The sequence below is a fragment of the Vanellus vanellus genome (assembly GCF_965231255.1).
Source record: "Vanellus vanellus genome assembly, chromosome: 5".
NCBI classification, from domain to species: Eukaryota; Metazoa; Chordata; class Aves; order Charadriiformes; family Charadriidae; genus Vanellus; species Vanellus vanellus.
Genome location: NC_138910.1, coordinates 44,279,732 through 44,298,810, shown reverse-complemented (window position 1 = coordinate 44,298,810; position 19,079 = coordinate 44,279,732). Strand labels below are relative to the sequence as shown.

Here is a 19,079-nt window from a genome sequence, read left to right as displayed (position 1 = left end):
TATGTACCAAACCTGCAGTTCGGGCTGTTCATTGCTACCTGGATGTGCAAACTTTATACTGGATTCTGGCTTGAGATTTTTATAGGTCCAGCTGTTGGCAATATTTTGCCATATGTGAACTACATTTAATCCATTCCTAGATGACTGCATATGCTTGCGTGTGTGCATCTGTCAGGAGTGCTTTTCTAGCGATCTGATTTCATTGCATTGCAATGACTCTTAGAAATTTCATGAAACATTGGAGAATGCTCTTGCCCAACATTGCAGTGAAGCTGCTTCTGTAATTTTCAGTCCTATTCCCTGTAAACTGGAAATCCCTGCCAAACATTGGATTTTGAAGCTGCCAAAGCTGAGAGCACACGAAGTGACTGTGTTTATTTGTTATCACTCCAATCATAACAAAAGCTGTGGAGCAACAACTTTGTATTTCTGTGTTTTAATAACCTTTTTAATACTCTTTGATAAGTAATGGTCAACCTATAGTGAAGATCCGGTAAAAAGAATGAGGCACTGTTCCATCACAAGAGGTTAAATTAACTTTATTGGACATACGTGTTTTAAAAGCAAGGCAAACTAAGAGAAAAGCTTAGATACTAAAATAAAAAGCCTAAAGATTAAGAATAGCAATTAATTATTATTATTAGTCATAGCTAATAGCAGTGATGATAAATAAATGGTACTGTGTGTTCATCAGTTCTTTGAGCATCTAAGGGGACTGAATCACATAGTATATTTGAGTTATGTCAGCATCTGGCTTGACATATTTTCTGAGCAAGCAGAAAAGACATCCACGTGGTGGCAGCATTGCCATTGGCTAAAGTTCCCTGTCCTACCCTTATTTAGCCCTGAAGAGCGCAAGGAAGAACTTCAAACCTGTTTCTGTCTACGGACACCCACTTTATAGAATTTTGGGATTATTATTTGGGACCAAAAAACCCAAACAACCAACAAAAAAAAAAAAACAAACCAAAACACAAGTACCCCACTGCTGTCTCGCTTCTCTGTTTAGAAGCAGGAGTTAAATCCTGCAGTGCTAATTGCCTTCTTTCCTAGATTTGTGTTACAGATGTTCACTAATGTGTGAAGATCTTCATTGTATTATTCCGGGTTATTTTCCTTCATTTGGTATTTTCAGTTGCTTTCACAGTTGGAGTTGTTCTTGATATTCACTTGCTTTCCACTTGTGTTTCGCTTCAGACCATTGGTGACATTCAGCCTCATTTTGACTATTCCTTTTTCTGAAAACAATAAATACATGATGTTAGCTTCCTGCCTCAATTCCAGTGTTTTCTTCTCTGATGGGTTTCTTAAAGGTCTGACCTGCCAATTCAGGATAACCAGCTGCTCTAATTGCACTTGCTTCTCTCTCTAGTTAGCTTTCCTTTATCCCTACTGTGCCCAGACTTGCATTAAAGTCTCCTTCTTTATCTTAACTTTTCTCATGAGCTCAATGGGCACAACCTTTCCCTGTTCTCCATCTCCTTCCTACCTTCTCACTTCGCTCTTCTGTGCTTGATAGGGTTTTTTTTCTGGAGCCACTTGTTCACTTTCCACTGTCTTTGACTTATGTAATTTTTTTCTGCATTGCAAAGCCATTTGGTCACTTCCCTGCCCTTCAGAGTCTCTCTGAAGCTCCTCAGTTGGAACCTGTCTATCAATGAGCTGAGTGGAGGACCATATAGGGTTTTCTTTCAGTGAAGACTACCTTCACATCAGGTGCCCTTGCATGGCAAGAGAGCAGCTTTTTAGACATGAGTGATCTTTGCTGCTAGATTGGAGCATGGGCGTGAGCTGTTGGCATTGCCTGGGATGATGGACTTCGATCCTTACTGCAAGGGAAAGAATGCTGTAGACTTAACATGTAGAAAGCTTCATTCTGTGGGACATGTTCCATTATATGGATGATTTAAAAGGAATTTTGAAGTCTGGCCTAATGATTATGATTACTTTTAGTAATTATCTTACTTTTTCAAATCCCATTTGCCTATGCCAAAGCTCCGTGCAGGACAGCATGAGCTGTGTCGTCTATCCCCACCCCCAGTAGTGTGCTTGTGATGCGTGAAGCTTTAACAGACCTGTTTATATGAGGATGGTAATGCAACCTGTTATGTATCTACACTTTTTTTTATGGATTATAACTACTCCATCTGCATAGCAGCCCTACAGGCACTCTGAAAGAAGTGAATATTTTCAGAATTAATAGTAGGTCTGCAGCGAGTCAGCAGCAACACCTTGATTATAGCACACAGAAATTTACCAGGCTGTACACTTGATTTTTAGCTGAGCTCCTGTTTTATTCTGTGCTATTTTTTTGGCTGGTCTTGCTGACTGACACATCTGTGCACACTCACTTTTATCTTCGCTGTTGCAGGTCTGCTGTCCTGTGCCTCAGACGTTATAAGCCAGTTAAGTAAGCTCAAGGGCCTGATGTGAAAATTGTTTGTGATTATGTAGTTTAATCCATTTCTTACAGCTCATATTTGTAAAAGAACAGTTTGAACTTTGACATTGCCTTATCCTCACGTTTACCCTTCGTTCCTTAACAGCCCTTTGCTGTGGTCCAGGTGTGGGTGTAGTTTGATTCTGTTGGTTGCAAGTAGTCACTCAACACAGATTAAAAACGCAGCACCCTTCATAATAAATAATCCCATACACACTGTGCGGGATCAGGCAAAATTCCACTGGGTCCCTGTCCTCTTCCAGAAGGAGTTTAACAGCCCTTTTTTCCCCCACGACTGCACACTGAAAATAAATCCCAGCTCCGCTTTCTCATGCAAGCTCAAACAATTCTTGGTGTCTGTCTCCTGGAAATGTTCTTTTGGCATTTCTGTTGCACACACGCCTTAAGCCAGAAAAGGACTCACAGATAAATATTTTTATCATGCATGCAAACAAATACTTGCTTTGAAATTTCAGAAATTAACTAAGTGAAAACCTGTTCTCTCAGGCAGCCGAAAGGCTCCCAGACAACCGGCCAAGTGCTGAGTTCCTACCATTTCTCTTGAAGGCAATAGAAGTGATCCAGAAGGGGCATGAATATTTTTAGAACAGAAAAAAACACATCACTTCCCCCAACCTCTCATTTTTCAGCAGTGAAACAGATATGTGTATGCTAAAGTTGTCCAAAAACCGTTTTACATCCAGCTGAGGGGAAAATGCACGCCAGATTTGCGGTGTGATAGGTAAGAGTCTGGCAGAGTCGCATAAGTTTAAAGATGACCCTTTGGAGTGAAAGCATTTGTCCAAACTTAACGACAGCTGCGATTTAGAGTACTGCTTGTTTAATTAAGTTAGCTTTATAAAATATGGCAATTACTCTGGTGTACATTCAGAATTTAAAAGTAACAATTATACTAATTGGGGCAATCTCAATAAGAGACTCTGCCCCCCCCAAACAAAAAACAGCAATCATGGTATAGAGTAATCCTCCCAGCCTTCATCAAAAATGTGAGGAAATCGATGGGTTTTGCTGTGTGTTTCAGAGGTAATCAAATCCCCAGGCTGCTCAACTAGGTAGGGGGCGAATGAGATCCTCCATCTCCAAGCACATCTTGGCAGGAATCCCTGCGTTGTTTAAAGCATGAGGACTGTTAGCTGAAGGTTAATTGCAGCAGTGGAGGACTGACATGAAAAAACAGACCCTGGGCTGGGTGATCTGTAAGAGCAGAGCTGTGACTGCAGTGTTCCTGGCACAGTATTGGGTGGGTGTCTGGTTGAAGTACAGGATGGGTCTGGGCGATGAAGCCTCCAGAGAGCCTCTCTGTGCCCAGGGTTTCCCATCACAAAACACTGAGAGCATGCAGGAGGTGATGGTGGTGGTGCTTGGGAAGTTGGTCTCTGGAGAGAAGCTTTATAGCTGTTTTCATGGCTTTTTGTGGTGTTTATAGGGCCACAGTTGGGATAAGGTCTGGCTCGCGGTCCCTCAAGATTCATACCCTGTCCTTTTGAAACATCATGAGGCGAAAAGGTGAATAAAATGCGAACTAAGAGACTAGCAGGGTTTTTTTGTTGTTCAAAGCTAGCCCCAAGGAAATGGATGAAGAGTGCAGAAGGATGTGTATAAAGCAGTGGGAGAGGAGAGATGGTGTGGTGTTACAAAGGGCAGGTTTTGTGCAGAGAGAGGCATGGAGGAAACAGGGTAAAGAGCCAACTAGTTCACAGGGGTTAAAAAGCTATCTCCTGAACTAAAAAGCCAGAGTTTAGCATCTGGGAAGGAGGTTAGACAAGGGCAGGGGGTAATATGGAGTGAGCAAGCTCAATAGGCAATTGGAAGCCTCAAAGATAAGAGTATCGTGACTTAAGAGCTCTTAGACAGTGAAGAACTGCTCAAATTAGGAGCATGGGTGGCAGGCTGAGCTGTAGACTGAGATATAAGTTGCGATGGGTCTGGAAACAGGAGCGAGCGATGTATTGTGTTCTCCAACTTTATTTTGGGGGGATTTAACTCATTTTCTTGGTGGTTTTGTGTTAGAGCTGAGGACAAATATTGTGGCGTGTGAGCTGGGAGGTGGGAAAGGTGCAAAAGCATCTCAAGCATAATCCTTTTTAACCAGGCAATGTTTGCTATGATGTTTGTGATATGTATTTGTTTCAGTAAGTAGTAGCTTTTTCCTTGATTGTGTTGTTCTTGCAGCACAGAAGGAACTTCTCCATCCACTCATAGTTTCCATTTGGTTATGGATGTCACATGGAGGGGAGGGTGGCACTGATACGGTCCTAAAGAGCATGGAGCTTGAATGTCTTGGTAAAACGATGTACTTTAAATGGGAGCGGCCTTTCTCATCCCGGGGAGCTGAAGCTGTTTGCATCCACGGAGGAGCTGGCGTGTTATTGCGACAGGCAGCCATTCTCCTGGTGTCTTCATGTAAAACCAAGAAATACAAAATGCTGTTTCTGTATGTCACCTAAATGTAGCGGCTGAAAATGGGTCAGTACATCTTGTTCAAAGGAAAAGAGTTGGCATATGGGTTAGAGGGAAGCTGTAAAAGCCTATAAGGGGGGACTGAGGCAGGCTTACTGTGAACAAAAAGGAAAGACAGGATAAAAGTTCAAGGGGGATTTGCCAGATATTTCCATCCCTTCTGGGTCTAGCATTTTTGTGATTATTGCCTCTTTAATGGGATGATGTATTTTTGCCTTATCATTAACCTCAGGAAATATGCTAGGTGGTGGAGCAGAGCACAGAGAAAATGAAAGAGGAACTGGAGAGCAGAAATGCCAAAATTAGGAGAGGCAGAGTGCATGAGCACTCCTGCCGTGCTTTGATTTCTTCTGCCTCATGCCTCAAATGGTTTTACAAAGTGATTTCCTGTGTCCTTTGCAACACGTGATGGAGGCTTATGCTGAAGGTTTGAGACAAAAGAATCCCTCGAGTTTGTTCCTCAGACTGTGCTTCAGAGGCGGAGGTCCTGGAGTCCCTGTGTCCCTGGTGTGCTGCACCCCAGGGTGCTCTGGCTGGGCCAGGCAGCAGCCAGAGATGGCAGCATGGTGCAAAAGCAGGCACTGCTTGGCTGGAAGTGCCGATGCGTTTGAAGCATCTTGTCCCTAGCACTCCCTTGCAAAGTAAACGGCACTCAACAGTCCTTTCTGAGTAGCAGCAGTTCTCAGGAGTGAGTGGCACAGTTTGACCTTCTCTTCAAAACAAGCTTTCCGTTTAAAGTCTATTGTTTTCAGGAACGTGCTTTCTTTTTTCCTCTTTTTTTTTTCTTTAAGTTATCCTTTTTTTTATTGTTGTTCTCATTAGAAACTCTGCTTCTTCAGGAACATGAAAGTCTTAAAAAAGCAACTGGCTTTGACAAAGTCAGGGTGAAGGCTGTGCAGGAGGTGCATGGGCTGTGCAGCAGGATGCTTGTTGCTGAGGCTCGCATCTTGGGTGACCCTGGGACCTCTACAAGAGGTTTTCAGAAGTTTCCAATATTGTGCTGTTAACTATTTATATTTTAGTTTTACTATTGCAAAGAAGAATAGTCCTGTCGTTCCTTCTGTAGAAACAACCCCCCAAAATGACAGCTCCTTTTAAAGTGTTTTAGTCCAAATCATGACAAAAAATCGTGAAGTAATTCTAAGCCATATGATATACTTCTTTTTTGTTTTGTTGTTGTTGTTTTGGAGGGGAGAGGAGTGCATGCATGTTTCTGAAGCAAAGCAATCCTTATTTCTAAATAACTCCCTCCCCTCTCTCATGACCACCTCTTGACTTACCCCCCGCCTCGACACTTTCTCGACTCTCTGCGTATTTCCCCTGCCAACGTTTCGTAGGCAGTCACAAGCTCCCAGTTTAAAAGGTGAGGTGTTTTTTCCACTGCTGGGAGTTGGTTGCCTTCTCTGGTATACCTGATGCCCTCCCAGTGCCATCTGCCTGCTGGGGAGTGCTTGCTCCTGTGCAAGAGGCAACGGCATGGTCCTTATATGCCCAAGATTTGGTATCTCCAAGTAGCACTTTGTTCTTAAAAACATACTTTCCAACACCAATGGGTGATGGCAACAAAACATAAGCCCCAAAGGTATGCTAGATCCCTATGACAAAAAATGGGCAAAGATCACCAATTTGTAAAATGTGAAGTCGGGTCCTGCTCACATCAGTCAAAGCTTTGCCATGATCTTCAGTGAAGCCAGGGTTTTGAATTTGGTGTGCGTCTGCCCTTTTGGGTTTCAGCTGGCAACAAAAGCAGGCATGAGCATATTTGCTACAGTACTTCCAGCTGAACCTGCATCATTGTATAAGAAACCATTTTGCAACAGATTGAATCTTGTGGGATTCCCAAGATGAGTTTTAGGGCAGAAAGTTTGTAACTGACCCTTAATTGCTCAAAGGTTCAGTTTGGAAAGCAGTGTGTTTGGGAGAAATTTTTAGATGAGCTTAATAATCGTAGTGGGGAAGTCGGAGGGTGGCTTGGAGGGGCACATTTGCACCAAAGAATCACTTTCTAATGGCTTATAACTGAAATCCTGAGTATTCAGTAGTCAGGCACTACCTGTGTAATTTAGCAAATGCTCTGTGGTAAGTATTTTTAAAACAAACGTAAATAAATCTAAAGATGGCTTTATATGTCAAGCTAGTATTTTGAATAAGGGTTTAAACCAAAATCTGTCTTACAATGAATTTTTCTACATAAGAACCCATTTTAGTTTTTTGCTCACTGTCCTATGATTTGCTATGGAAAAATAAGTTCTTTAATGAGATCCAAGCAGTTAATCAGTGATTTCATCACCCCTTTTCTTTCCTCTTTCAGTGTATTCGTGGAAGAAAAGCAACTCTAGAAGAGCTGCAGACAGTTCACTCGGAAGCTCATACGCTGCTGTACGGCACAAACCCTCTGAACAGACAGAAACTGGACAGCAAGAAACTTCTAGGTATCACTCCCTTTGGGGGCATCCCTTTCCTGACCTCCAGCACTCCCACTACTGTCCTCAGCCCTGGCTCTGGCAGTCACTTCGTGGTACCAGTATGAAAGTTGGGACATGGGGCTCCCTCCATTCTCAGCTCTGGGCAGTTCCCAAGAGGATTCTTCCCACCTCTGTTCAATGTCTGCTTGAAAGCAGTACAAGATACATCTCCCTTTCTTCAGGTAGATCCCTAAACCCTAGATAGCTAAAACGTCCTTTCTTTGATGTCTTCAAAACCTAAAAGGAGGTTTCCCTCAGGAGGAAAGGTAATTCAGATGTTTTATTTTATCCTCGGACACTGCTCTGTGTGTTAGAAAGTTATCCGTTGCTAAGTAGGAACTGGAGCGCCCTGCTAAGGACCTGGATCTGCAGCACCGACCAGCTGCATAGACATCAACCAATAGCTGTCAGTTTTGTATGGATAATCTGCAAGAAAGATGCAGGGTCCTCTTAGATAGTCTTACATTTGTTTAATTTGGAGTAAGATTGTTTATCCCTTTCACTGGAGACTGGATCTTCCTGAAACAGGGCTGCATCTGCCATAAAATATAGACATTTTTCCTGCAAAAAATCTAGGGGGTGGTTGTTTAGATAACCAATAGCCCCCCATGGCAACCAAACCACATTGAGTTTAGCACCTTACCTTTACTTTGTACCTTTTTGGGGCAGTAGGTGATAGGCTGGAGGGACAGTTTGGGAAGTTCTCAAATGTGGATCAGCAAAAAGACAGTTCTGGAACCTTGAAGTTGAGAAAGTTTATTTTGGGTTTAGCTTGACTTTGGATGATACAAAAAGAGGATTAATTTGATGGCCTGCATGGTGTAGCTCTTGTCGCAGCAAAAGAGCTGGAAAGATTTTGCAACATATTGAGTATGTACATTAGATCCCCAAAGAGGAAAGCTTTTAGCCAGTTGTTTAAACATGCAGTTAGCACTGTATTTATAGCTAATTTACCACCTCTTTAAAACCCAGAGCAAACGGAAAGTAGACACCCCTGGCTGAATGATAGCACAATTAGTATGTAAAGTTTAAAGAATTTGTGATGTCATATCCTTGGTAGTGTAAAACTCTGGCCTTGCATAAGGCATATCCACCAGTCCAAAGAAACAGCGTGTAAATCTTCCACAGTAGATCTGAGAAGGCTTCTCATTTGCAGTTGCACCACCTTCATGATGACTGATTTCTCTGTGAATTCTTGAGCTGTAGCACTGAAGGTGTGTGAGGACGTGTGTCCTGATTGTCTGCTGCAGTAGGATCTGGGCAGCCCTCCAGCATCTGACCTGTTGGCTTTACCAGCCTGTAGCAGGCAGGGTTGGCACGCTGCCTCTGGCAGCGGTCATCATCATCTGCATGGGGGGGTTGAGCAGACAGTGGGTCACCCTATACCATGTGCACGATACGTGGGAGGGTGGCCTGTGATAACACCGAGTGTTTCCTGCTCATTCAAATGTCAGATGCTCTTGAAATATTTTCCCACTCCCCTTTTGACTCTTGGCACAATCTGTATCAATTGTTCCATAGAAACACTTGGAGATACAAGCCGTTTATTTGGTTAGTATTGGATTTGGGGATTCCCAGGTTTTGCTGAACCATTCCTGATGGTTTGTTTAGAGAACCTAAGGGAGGGGAGACACTCTAGCTCTGCCTGTGAGTACTTCTGTAGTTTTGCTGTGTGTCCCCCATGTCTTTAAAATTTTAAAATTTCTGTAGAGAAATGTCTGTAGAGATCCAGTTTATTCCTATGGTGAAGAGAAATAATTCTAATACCTGAAGGTATTCCAGTACAAAATGTTGCCTGTTTGGGTGTAATTTGCAAAGAACACCAGGTCGTCAGAGAGCTGCAGCCATAGGCAGAAGGTCAGGTCCTCAGGATCTCCAGTAGGAAGGACTTTCCAGTAGCTATTAGCTGAGCTTAGACCTTGTTTCCTAAACCCAGTTGGCATCATTTTAGCCTTGAGCTGCTAGCAGTGGGACTTGCTGTCAGCTCACATGACCATCTTTGCCCAGAAAGCAGTGAACTGCCTATTTCCACTGCCCAATTGTCCTCTCATTGGATGTGGAGCTGTGCATGGGCTACAGCTGGCACTGACTCTCATGCCGAGCATGAAGCATGGAGGAAGAGCAAACAGCGTCACCATTCAGCTTGTCTGCCAGTCATCCCGTGAAGCAGGAGAAAAGGTTGACAGCTTGACAGCCAGGGGTCCGGAGGGACAGTGTGACGAGCCAAAATGACAGGAGGAGTGAGCCTGTCTGGGATGTCTCTGTAGCACCCAGAGAGAAGTTCTCCTTCGGGACCAGGGCAGGAAGAGCGATGCTGGCCCTAAAACCAGTTTCTTAACTTGATGGCTTCCACAGTGCTGGACCTGAGCAAGGATAACAGGCACTGATGTGTTGGGAAAAGCTCCCTGAAAAACCTCAAAATGCGCGTTTGTGTATAGAGATGAACAAGCCTGTAAGCAGCCCCTTCTTTAGCCATCCTCTCCAGATGAGAGTTTAAAGGGCTTTTAAATTTACAAAACAATTTTATGAGTTCTTTTAAATACGTCAGAGGGTAAATGTATGGCAGGGTTGAAGTCTGAGACCAAAGCTTTGTGTGAGGCTCACATATGCAAATGTGAGTTTGTTAGACCTGAGTGTCTTGACATGTACAACTGTGATGGGGTGGCTGACTCCATGTAAACTCGTTGCCTTTGATATGTCTATGAGGAAGAAAACGTATGAGAAACCTCAGCCTAAAAAGAAGAGCTCATAAAGCTGGGGGATGAAAACACAAGATGTTTCTTTTCAAGCTTCTGCACATGATAAGGGGGGATGTCTCTTAATCTGGCAGTTCTTTAGGAGAAAGCGGGAAGAGGGTAAATAGTTCAGGTTTTTCAGAATTGTAAGCAGGTATTGATGTGGCTCTGCTGATTACTTACACTTCTGCAGTGTCGTGTAGCTCGTTACTACTGAGTCTTACTCCTTCCTCAAAGAGTGCCCTTCTTCACACATGTAGGAGAAGAGACTTGCAACAGAAGCCCACCACTGATCTTTAAGTTACTTTTCCCCAGAGGAGCCTGAGCATCACAAAGATCTGCTTTGCTGTGTTTTATCAGGGGAGTTTGAAGGTGGTGGCCTTTAAGGCAGGTTGCACAACTCTACCCCTGGAATTGTTGCTAAAGCCCTTGAAAGTCTGAGGATGAAAAATTCGAATCCATCTATCGTTTGACACTGTAAAGCTTTGGAACCTGTTGAACAAGTTAAAACTTAGGCAAATAAGGCTGCTTTTAATTTGTGGAAAGCAATCATAAATTGTTGTCAAGAAGATAAATATGGAAATAATGGGTGGTTTAGCAGTGAAAGATGTGACAGGAGGTCTGAGGCAGGACAGTCTAAGAACTTTCATGTGGATCTAATCAAATAGTGAATCTTGCTGTGCGCTCAGATTAATAATACAGATGCGTTAACTGCACTTTCAGTCACAGGGGTAACGTATGTGTCTGCGATGCTTTTGACACCAGCATGGCCCTCAGTAATGCCTGTCTGCCATCATGGCTAATTCACACTCCTCAAAGCTGGTAGTTAGCATTTAAGGGAATTTATTCTTAGAGTATAGACATGACCAGAACAAGAACCTGGTTTGATGGATAAAAAAAACCCAAACCTCAACCCAGTTTATTTCACTGTTAGCTTTCATTAACTTTAAATAAGTCTCAAGCAAATGAATCTCGGGCAATGTACTCCAGATTTTTTTACAGTGTCTGCATGCACATATTTCCTTCTATTTGCCTGTGGTGCACAGACGGATGTACAATCATGCGGGTAGGGTGGTGATGGATATGAGACAGTGTGTTCTTGTTTCAGTATATGGTCTATAAACCTGCAGAATTTTGAATGGGGGATAATTTGCTCATATGCGAGCCCAGAAAGTGATGTTACAATTCCTACAGATGCAAAATTATCCCTACAGATGGTTTTCTCAATTTTTCTCAAATACTTAATGTTGGGTTTGCTCTTTCAGTCAAAACACGTTCCGTTTTATTCTAGTTTATTTTTTGTCTTCCTCTTTTATGAAGCTCATGCACTCCAAAGTCTTCTAGTAACTGTGCATATGACTGATAATTAGGGTGTTTTTATGATTTCCTATCCTCCTTCAGTTGAAAGGGATTAAAACGTTCATCTGAGAAGACATAAAATCATAGAACAGTTTGAGTTGTAAGGGACCTTTAAAGGTCATCTAGTCCAACCCCCTTGCAATGAGCAGGAACATCTTCAGCTAAGTCAGGTTGCTCAGAGCCCTGTCCAACCTGACCTTGAATGTTTCCAGGGATGGCGCATCCACCACCTCTCTAGGCAACCTGTTCAAATGTTTCACCATCCTTATTGTAAAAAAAATTCTTCCTTATATCTAGTCTAAATCTACCCTCTTTTAGTTTAAAGCCATTACCCCTTGTCCTATCACAACAGGCCCTGCTAAAAAGTTTTTTCCTATCTTTCCTGTAGGCCTCCTTTAAGTACTGGAAGGCCATAATAAGGTCTCCCCAGAGCCTTCTCTTCTCCGGGCTGAACAACCTCAGCTCTCTCAGCCTGTCTTCATGGGGGAGTGTTCCAGCCCTCTGATCAACTTTGTGGCCCTCCTCTGGACCCGCTCCAACAGGTGCCTGTCCTTCTTATGTTGGGAGCTCCAGAGCTGGATGCAGTACTCCAAGTGGGGTCTCACGAGAGTGGATTAGAAGGGCAGAATCACCTCTCTCGACCTGCTGGCCACACTTCTTTTGATGCAGCCCAGGATACGGTTGGCCTTCTGGGCTGCAAGAATGCATTGTTGTCTCATGTTGAGCTTTTCATCCACCAGTACCCCCAAGTCCTTCTCCTCAGGGCTGCTCTCAATCCCTTCATCCCCCAGCCTGTATTCATATCATGGGTTGCACCAACTCAGGTGCAAGACCTTGGCACTTGGCCTTGTTGAACTTCATGAGGTTCACATAGGCCCACCTCTCAAGCCTGTCCAGGTTCCTCTGAGGTGGTATCCTATTCCTCATGCGTGTCAACTCAGCTTGCTGTCATCCACAAACTAGCTGAGGATGCACTTGATCCTTCTGTCTGTGTCACTGATAAAGATATTGAACAGTACTGGTCCCAATTCTGATACTGTGAGGGACACTACTTGTCACCAGTCCCCATCTGGACATTGAGCCCTTGACCGCTACCCTCTGGATGTGACTATCCAACCAATTTCTCATCCACCAAACAGTCCAGCCATCAAATCCATATCTTTCCAATTTAGAGAGAAGGATGTTGTGGGGGACTGTGTCAAAGGTCTTACAGAAGTCTAGATAAACAACATGCATAGCTCTTCCCCTGTCCACTGATGTAGTTATTCCATCATGGAAGGCCACTAGGTTGGTCAGGCAGGACTTGCTCTTGGTGAAGCCATGCCGGCTGTCTTTTAATCACCTGTCATCCACGTGCTTTAGCATATCTTCTAGGAGGATCTGTTCCATGATCTTCCCAGGCACAGAGGTAAGGCTGACAGGCCGGTAGTTCCCAGGGACCTCCTTTCTACCCTTTTTAAAAATGGGTGCAACGTTTCCCTTTTCCAGTCACTAGGGACTTCACCTGACTGCCATGACTTTTAAAATATCATGGAGAGGGGCTTGGCAACTACATCAGCCAATTCCCTCAAGACTCTGTGATGCATCTCATCAGGTCCCATAGGCTTATGTATGTATGTTCAGGTTCCTCAGGTGGTCATGAACCTGATCTTCTCTTACAGTGGGAGGGACTTTTCTCCCCCAATCCTTGTCTTGCAGTCCATCCACTTGAGAGGTGTGGGGAGAGAGGTTGCCAGTGAAGACTGAGACAAAAAAGTTGTTGAGTACCTCAGCCTTCTCCTCATCTGTTGTTACCAGTTTGCCAGTCTTGTTCATTGCGGGCGCATGCTTTCTTTGACCTTCCTTTTCTGGCTGACATACCTATAGAAGCCTTCATTATTATTCTTTGCATCCCTTGCCAAGTTCAGGTCCAGCTACACCTTGGCCTTTCTGACCCCATCCCTACACAACTGGGCAGCATCCCTATACTCTTCTGAGGATACGTGTCCTTGCTTCCACTGACTGTGCAGCTCTTTCTTGCCCTTCAGTTTGACCAGCAGGTCTCAATTCAGCCGTGCTGGTCTCTTGCCTGCCTTTCCTGATTTCTTACACCTGGGGATCAAGAGCTCTTGCACTCTATGAAAAGCGTCCTAAAAGATCTGCCAGCTCTGTTCTGCTCCCTTGTCCCTGGTGGCAGTTTCCCAGGAAGTCCTATTGACTAAATCCTTAAAGAGCTGGAATTTTGCTTTCCTAAAATTCAGGGTCCTGACTTTACTCTTCCCCTGACCCATATCCCTCAGGACTCTGAACTCCACCAGTGCATGGTCACTGCAGCCAAGGCTGCCTCCAATCTTGATGTCACTGATGAGCTCACTTGCGCTGATGACCATCAGGTCCAGTATCGCATCCCCTGTGGTGGGGCTATCTATTACCTGGCTTAAGAAGTTATCTTTGATGTACTCCAGGAGTCTCCTGGATTGCCTACAGGTCGCCATGCTACCTTTCCAGCAGATGGTGGAGTGGTTGAAGTCCTCCAGCAGGACAAGAGCCTGCGAGTGCGATGCCTCCTGTAGCTGGAGTAAGAAGGCTTTGTCAATAGACTCCCCTTGACACCTGTAGTAGACACCAACCACAAGGCTCCTTTGTTGCCTCAGTCTCTTAATTTTTACCCATAGGCTTTCAACCTGCTCGTAGCTATTCTTCAGAGACAGCTCTTCACGCTCTCTCCATTTCTTGATGTAGAGGGCAATGCCTCTGCCCCACCTTCCTTGCCTGTCCCTTCTGAACAGCCTGTAGCTGTTGATAGCCACACTCCAGTCATGGGATTCATCCCACAATGTTTCAGTAATGGCAACTAGGTTGTAGCTTTCTAGCAGCACGGTGGCTTCCAGCTCCTCCTGTTTCTTGCCCATGCTGCATGCATTGGTGTAGAGGCACTTCAGCTGAGCTGTTGGCTGTGTCATCTTGGAGAAATATCCCTTAATTCCTTTGGGGTATTTCACTGGTGTATCCCTCTTGGCTCCTGTTGCCTTGGGAGACCCAGTCTAATCTCAGCACACAAACCTTGCATAAAAATAAGAGATTTATAAAAGGCTTTTATATTGGAAAGGCTTTTGAACAAGCCCAAGTGTGTATATTGTGTATATATGCATTGTAATGTACCAGGGTTGGCTGTGTGTTCTCTGAAAATTGCAAGAAAACCCTAGGCTGTTACTGTGTTCAGAAAGATTACAGCGTTGCCGTAAAATTGCACCAAAATCTGGTGAACTTTGACTTTTTGACTTACAGGGTATGTTTTTTTTCCTACAGGTTCTTTAACATCAATGTTTGTCAGGCTTCCTTGCGGTGGTGTTGGGGTGAGTACTCTCTTTAATGTGTAAATAATGTCCTGTTTGTTCTCCCAGTCCCATTGGTAACAAAAATTCTTGCTTTGCATTCCATCAAGTGGGTAATTGCAACCAGATGTTACCCATAAACAGGGTCTGCCTGGGGTGCGGGGTTGCAGCAACAGCCTCACGTGCCTTTCTTCAAAAGCAGCGTGAAGAATTTTAAACTATTTTGGAGAGCCAAAGTGTGTGTGACATTCATAGGCATGTTTCGTCTCTGGCTTTTAGGAGGAGAAACTTCATTTCCCAGGCAGTGGTGTTTAATGGCTTAGAGGTTACTACATTTGAAAGCAACCCTTGAATCCAAAAGTGCTTTATACATAGAAAGCAAGATGTGCTTTTCATGCTGCTCGTGCTGTGTAGGTGTTTCATCTTCAGTATTTATACTTCAGAGCTGCCTGTCTCCTAGTGCAGGTGGAAAACATATTAATAAAATAGTGATATTGAAGGACAATATTTGGGAAGTTCCTGTAAATAGTAAGTTGGTGTGTTTGTGTCTGGGCTACATTACTGTCCTCAAATGAAATGTCTCACAGGTTATGCAGCACAAGAGAATTGTGGTCTTCGTTATTTGGCATCTTTTATTTCTTGAGCACCAGGACGAACACACGTGAATTCTGAAGGTGCCTAAAACACCCTCCATCTGTCATGGAAAAGCTGAACATTAGTTTTCATCTGTAAAGATTCCATACAATAAAAAGACTTTTGTTGTTGTTGTTTGTTGCCATAAGGCTGAAAAAAAACACCAAATACAATTCAGATACCTTGTGTTGAAGGTTTGCGTTGTTGTTTTCCCTTGAAGCCTGAAAACTTGAAAGTTTTCCTTTCAAGTCAGACTTTCTGCTCGAAAGTTTCTGTGGAGGGTGACAGTACAGCAAATCTTGGAGAACAGGAAGGGAAAAGAATGAGAAGAGACAATAAAAGGCATTGTGTTTGAAAATTCACAGTGGTAGTTCTTATGCATAATTGTAGCTCGTGAGGTTGAATTTAGAGGTCTGGATTCTGTTATGGAAATGAAACAAAATTGTTTTCTTCCTGAGTCTTTGCAAAATCGCTGCTTTGAAAATTATCCATCAAAAAAAGAAGAATCGGCGTTTATTCATACCACCACCACTGAGCACTCGTAGAGATATTTTATTTTGTATTGTAAATATGCTGCAGTCTCCTAATTCATGGCAAATTTTTGGCTAGAGTTTAAAAGGTTTGGATTTACTCTGCCCTGCAGTCAGGCATGCCATTCAAAGCAGAAATTATCATTCGCAAATGAAGACTGAATGGTAACAAGTAGAGACAGTGTCTGAGCCTAGCGTGGTCCCAGAAGTCTTGCATTAAATCCTAAATCAAGGCAGGAAATGCCGCAGTGCTGGTATTATCGATATGCTCGTAATAAAGATAGCATTTGCAGTTAACTTGCTGTTCTGTTTGTCTCCACAGATGCTTAAATATTAAATAAAACATTTGCTGACTTTTGTACAGTGTTTTAGCAATCCCAACAGATATTTTCATGTATTCTAGGAAAAGCTTTTTAAAACCGGTAATTTACTAGTAAGCAGCTATGAGAGAGCCAGATTTGTCATAAAAATTAATTTCTGTTATTTTGTTTGGTTTTCCTTCCCCAGTTACCTTGGGATACAGTGCTGACTATTTGTGTACTTCTGCTTTCATGGCTGATGCAGGAAAACAGTCTTCGCTGCTTTGGGGATGCATTTCTAATTAGTATATACACCCCAGCCATATATTTGTAGGCAAAATGAGGCCACAGTAGAGAATGATTGGCTATAGCATATTAAGTGCTTTGCACGTGTACGTGCTCTGGATGGGCTTAAGCCTAGGCCATCTCCTTTTGGGGAGGAGACACATATGGTGATCTCATGAGGTCCTTTCAACCCTGCTTTCTACTGTCATTCGAAGTGTGAGATTTGTCAAGAAAGCCGGTTTAGCAGCATGGTATGTTTATTGGAGAAATAGAGGGGAAAAGTGTAGTCATTGTTAGCGTGCCAGTTCTGTGAAACAAGTTGCTCCTGATTTGATTTGCTACGGGAAACTGTTGGAAGAAGCCCTATGGTGGGATCTGAGCAAGCCTTTCAGTAGCAGATGAAAACCAAGTTATTTTCTGCACCAAAGAGGATGACAAGACATTTTTGAGATGCATGTAATTTTTTTTTCCAAGGAAATAAAGCAAAAATATTTAAAAAAAATCAGAACTTAGATTAAATCATCAGTTATGAAGAATTTTCATGCAAGAGGATGTGTCGTGTAAATCTGAGAAGTTTCGGCATGTGAATACTGCTGAGAGATTGAGTGCTTGTTATGGTATAATGAAATTATTTTGAATTTTTCTAGCAAGAGAGCTTAAGGGGTATTTTTCTGCTGTTGCTTGTCAGGCCATTTTCAGGCTGCAAGGTGGCTATATAGCTTTTTTGAGTGATAGAGTTTTATTTAGACTCCCTTATTCAAGATTGCCAGGTTGGCAGAACATTACTCATCACTGAGCGGTAATTAGTCTTTGTTTTATCTTTTTCTTACGAGTTGAGAAAGTTGTACAGAGGCAGGCCTGGTGCTGTAAGAAGTTTGTGTGGGCTCTAGTCACTTCGTACTGGTGAATATTTTTCTGATGGTGAAGTAAACATCAGGTGCATGTGGTCATCAGAGCACCTGTAGAACATCACCTTGACTACCAATGGTTTGTAGCCCAGGTTTGAAGGAGAGGGGATTTATTTTAGCAGAGATTTCGTTTTCTCTGACTTTGTCACTTAATGATGAGTGCAGTCTAGGGGATGTTTCATGGGTCTTTGCATTCAGCTTACCACTATACTAGACAGCTTTTCAGCTGGCTGACTGATTCGTAAGGAGCGTTTTCCCTGGAGAGCTTGGTAGTGGTCTGCCAAATGCTTTCCACAGGGTAAACCTAATGCCATAAAGAAAAAAAGAAATTAAAAAAAAAAAAAAAGTCTTCAAAAATAGAATAAGGTGGGACCAGTTCTCCTTTGGGTTTAGTACTAGTTAGAAGATAGGAAATAGTGGTCAGAATTACAATCCCCCAGAAATCTGTGTATTCACTGAAAAGTTGCAGTGCAGGGGATGGGGATGGGGACATAATCAAGTGTCCTTTGCTGATGGTATTAAATTTATGTGGGGTCATCAAAGCGAAAGCTACTTGCAAAGAAATATGGATGGTGACATGATAACTAGAAACTAAATAGTAATGTAATAGTAATATAGCACATGAAATTCAGTGTTGGATAATTCAATTGTGCAAAATAATGTCTGTGGGCAGGAGGGGGGACTGGCCTGGAGCAGGTGAAAGGGGAATGATTGCCATTCCTTGTAATTCAGGAGCTGATGGTGTCAGATGAAATTATGGCTGGAAAGCAAGAAACCAAGTTCTTTTTCTGCAAACAATTAAACAAGGCAGTTCTCTTCTATAGGGGATGTTATGTTGATTAAAAAAATAGATGTGTCTAAGAGGCAATATAGAGCACTTTATGAGGGAGAAGTCCATGAAGAGCTGTTAAGCGCCAAGAAAGATGAAGTCAGGAAGCTGGGCAACCGTGAGTTGTTCTTACCAGCAAGTGAGAAAGTTAAAGAGTGAAGGAGCAGGAAAAAGTTTAGAGCAAATAGCTTCATCACAGAACACCTTGCAACCTCTCTCTTTAAAAACTAAGTCACAGTGCCTCGAAATCAATGAGAAAACAGGTAATTTTGTTCCCTGGTGCTTGGAAACTCTTTGATTTTATTTTTTTTTCCCCCCCTCATTGGTTTACTTTATATGAAGAAGCCTTCACATTGCCATAGCTGATGCTAACAAACCTCCCATCTGCAGACGTCTGATTATAGCAGGAAAGGAAGAAAGCACAGAAGCACTGATATCAACAGATGTGAGCTCTGATTTAAACAACGCTAATTTATTCCTGCTGATCTTCAGCAGCATCCGCAAGTGCAGTATGCGGTATTTTTACTTAGGATGTAACCTTTGCTTCTCTGCAGCACACACTCTTTTCTTAATGTATGAATTACATGCACCAGAGCATTACCTAATCCAGGATAATTAGAAGAAGATTTTAGAGAAAGGAGTTTGAGCTTTGAAAATCTGCAAAATAGTTCCAGCATACTTTCATCAAATTCTTAGAAACAGTCAAAGACTTGATCTTATGATAGCTAATAACTTTGTTTTCTTTCATGTGTAGTATTTTTCTGTGCACATTCTAAAAATATATGAAGATCTAGAACTTTG

The 19,079-nt window shown here is 42.9% G+C and overlaps 1 protein-coding gene across 1 annotated transcript in view; it reads left to right on the top strand.

Annotated features, from left to right (window-relative positions):
• HDAC4 (histone deacetylase 4) overlaps positions 1–19,079 on the top strand; it is a gene marked incomplete at its 5' end in the record, with an annotated part of 175,770 nt that overhangs the window by 124,646 nt on the left and 32,045 nt on the right. Inside the window, 2 exons of the mRNA XM_082484010.1 lie at positions 7,233–7,353; positions 14,769–14,815. Of these exons, the coding sequence (XP_082340136.1) occupies positions 7,233–7,353; positions 14,769–14,815 (168 nt within the window). The remainder of the gene's footprint in view (positions 1–7,232; positions 7,354–14,768; positions 14,816–19,079) is intronic.